The following is a 1,882-nucleotide window of genomic DNA, read 5'->3' as shown; positions in this document are numbered from 1 at the left end:
ATATTTAAAACTTGGAATCATAACTATCCAAAAGATTTTCAGTAATAAGTTTCGACACAGCACCAAGTGACCTTAGTTCATGTAATATGACACTTCATTATGAGAGATTCTTAGTTTTGACTTATTGCAAGCTTCTTATAAGCTTATTACGAAACATTATGAAATGGAAACTACTAGCACATAGGTTCAATTCGACCCATATGACGCAGCAGGTAAACCAGTCAGTAAAAGTTCCTGCTCTCATTGAGTTGTTTCTCCATTCATATTAGCTTTATTTTCCCTATTTATGGTGGGAGCTTCAACGTAAACTTGTGGCCTTTTCCTTTTAAAAGATAACAGTTAGGCAAACCACTTCACAAATATACATAATTTGACACAATTAAAGGCTGCTTATGGCTTTACTAGACATCTACTGTCAATGTAATAACTATCAAACATAATATTTTCCCAAAACCCCAAGTTTAGACGTAATCAAGAAGCAGGCTCATTAAGATAAATCAGCCAAATCATTCAGCCAAAATAGAAAAGGTTAGAACTTTTTCAATACCTCATGCTGCTTAAGCAACTCCAAAATCGCAAGAACAATATCATTCACATAACAAAACCCTGATGCCTCACACTTCTTCGCATGATGCAACCCTCCAGCCCAATTAATCGCGATATCATGCCCATGATTGAGCTTCACAGCTCCACCCATAGAGCCCCCAGCATAAGTCTGACAAAAATTATAAAGCCCATCAAACACAGGACAATCTTCACCAACATTGAACCTCTTCAAAGCCCTCATCTGATCTTGTTGGGTCTCGGGAGTGATCGATCGGAGGAAGGAGACATAATCGTCGGCATGGAAACGGCAGAGATCACGGTCACGTGCCGGGTTGGGCTTGAAGACCTGCATAATCACGTCGGGGGTGGTAACAAACCAAATAATTAATTAATTGTTCCTCTAACTATTATATTTCATTGGGTAGTCTATTTAACAGTAAAACAAATACTTCTTCAGTATTTGGTTCATGAAAGATCAAAATTTTACCCAACGCATTGTTTGCTTATCAAAATATAACTCGTCTTATTATACAGATGATGTTAGTCCCAAATCGATTACTTTACCCAAGCAAAGTTTCAACTTTGAAATTAAATTTTACTTACAGAAATAGCAAAAATGAAAATATTTCTTTAATCAGATAATAATTCGAAAAAACGAACTAACTTGGAACTGGATTGGAGTCGAACCTGCATGGAGTGGAGAAGGCCGTAATGGGCCAAGAGAGCGTGGGTCATCCGGATCCGATGGGGTTTCATTGGGTGGCCTTGGCCGTAGTAGTAGTTGCCCACCTCGGGATCGTAAAAGTAGCAGACTTTGCGCTTCGTTGCGTCGGGGCCCGCCGACAGAGAGTTCCCTCCGCCGTCGCCGGTGAGGTCCATTTTGTCAAGCTACCACCAGTTGTGTAAATCCCTCCTTTTTCGGGGAACCCTAGTTGTTCCAGAGAGAAGGAGAAGATACCGGGATTTTTAGAGGGGTTTGAGTTTCCGCTCTTCTTGATATATAGGGAATTAGAAGGGTACAGGGGCTATAATTATTGTTATTAGGGTTTTGATTATGGAGTTTTGGCAGATTTTGGAATCAACGACATGTGGGATCCAATTTCTTTTCGGTAAAATTGTGCAAAGGCCCAAAAACAAAAAACAAACTCATCATGTGCTCTGCAACATCTTTGGCTTTCTTCCACGTGTTTTAACTCTTAAATTGAAAATATATGTTCTGCGGCCCTCTTTTAGCAATTATTACATGTCAACTAAGCATAGAGAGAGAATAAAATGCAAAAAAAATCCAAAATATCATTATCTCCTCTATTCTTTCATGTTAAGTCTAAAAGCTTTC

The 1,882-nt window shown here is 38.9% G+C and overlaps 1 protein-coding gene across 1 annotated transcript in view; it reads right to left on the bottom strand.

Moving 5' to 3' along the window:
* The window catches only part of LOC109827668 (histone deacetylase 19), an 11,306-nt gene extending 9,881 nt beyond the window's left edge, over positions 1-1,425 (bottom strand). The window contains exons 1-2 of the mRNA XM_020394680.1: positions 1,234-1,425; positions 548-892 (exon numbers count right to left, since the gene is read on the bottom strand). Coding sequence (XP_020250269.1) covers positions 548-892; positions 1,234-1,425 — 537 coding nt within the window. The remainder of the gene's footprint in view (positions 1-547; positions 893-1,233) is intronic.

Source organism: Asparagus officinalis, chromosome 1 (assembly GCF_001876935.1).
Source record: "Asparagus officinalis chromosome 1, Aspof.V1, whole genome shotgun sequence".
NCBI classification, from domain to species: domain Eukaryota; kingdom Viridiplantae; phylum Streptophyta; class Magnoliopsida; order Asparagales; family Asparagaceae; genus Asparagus; species Asparagus officinalis.
Note: the sequence above shows the minus strand (reverse complement) of the source record. Positions and strands in the feature narration are given on the sequence as shown.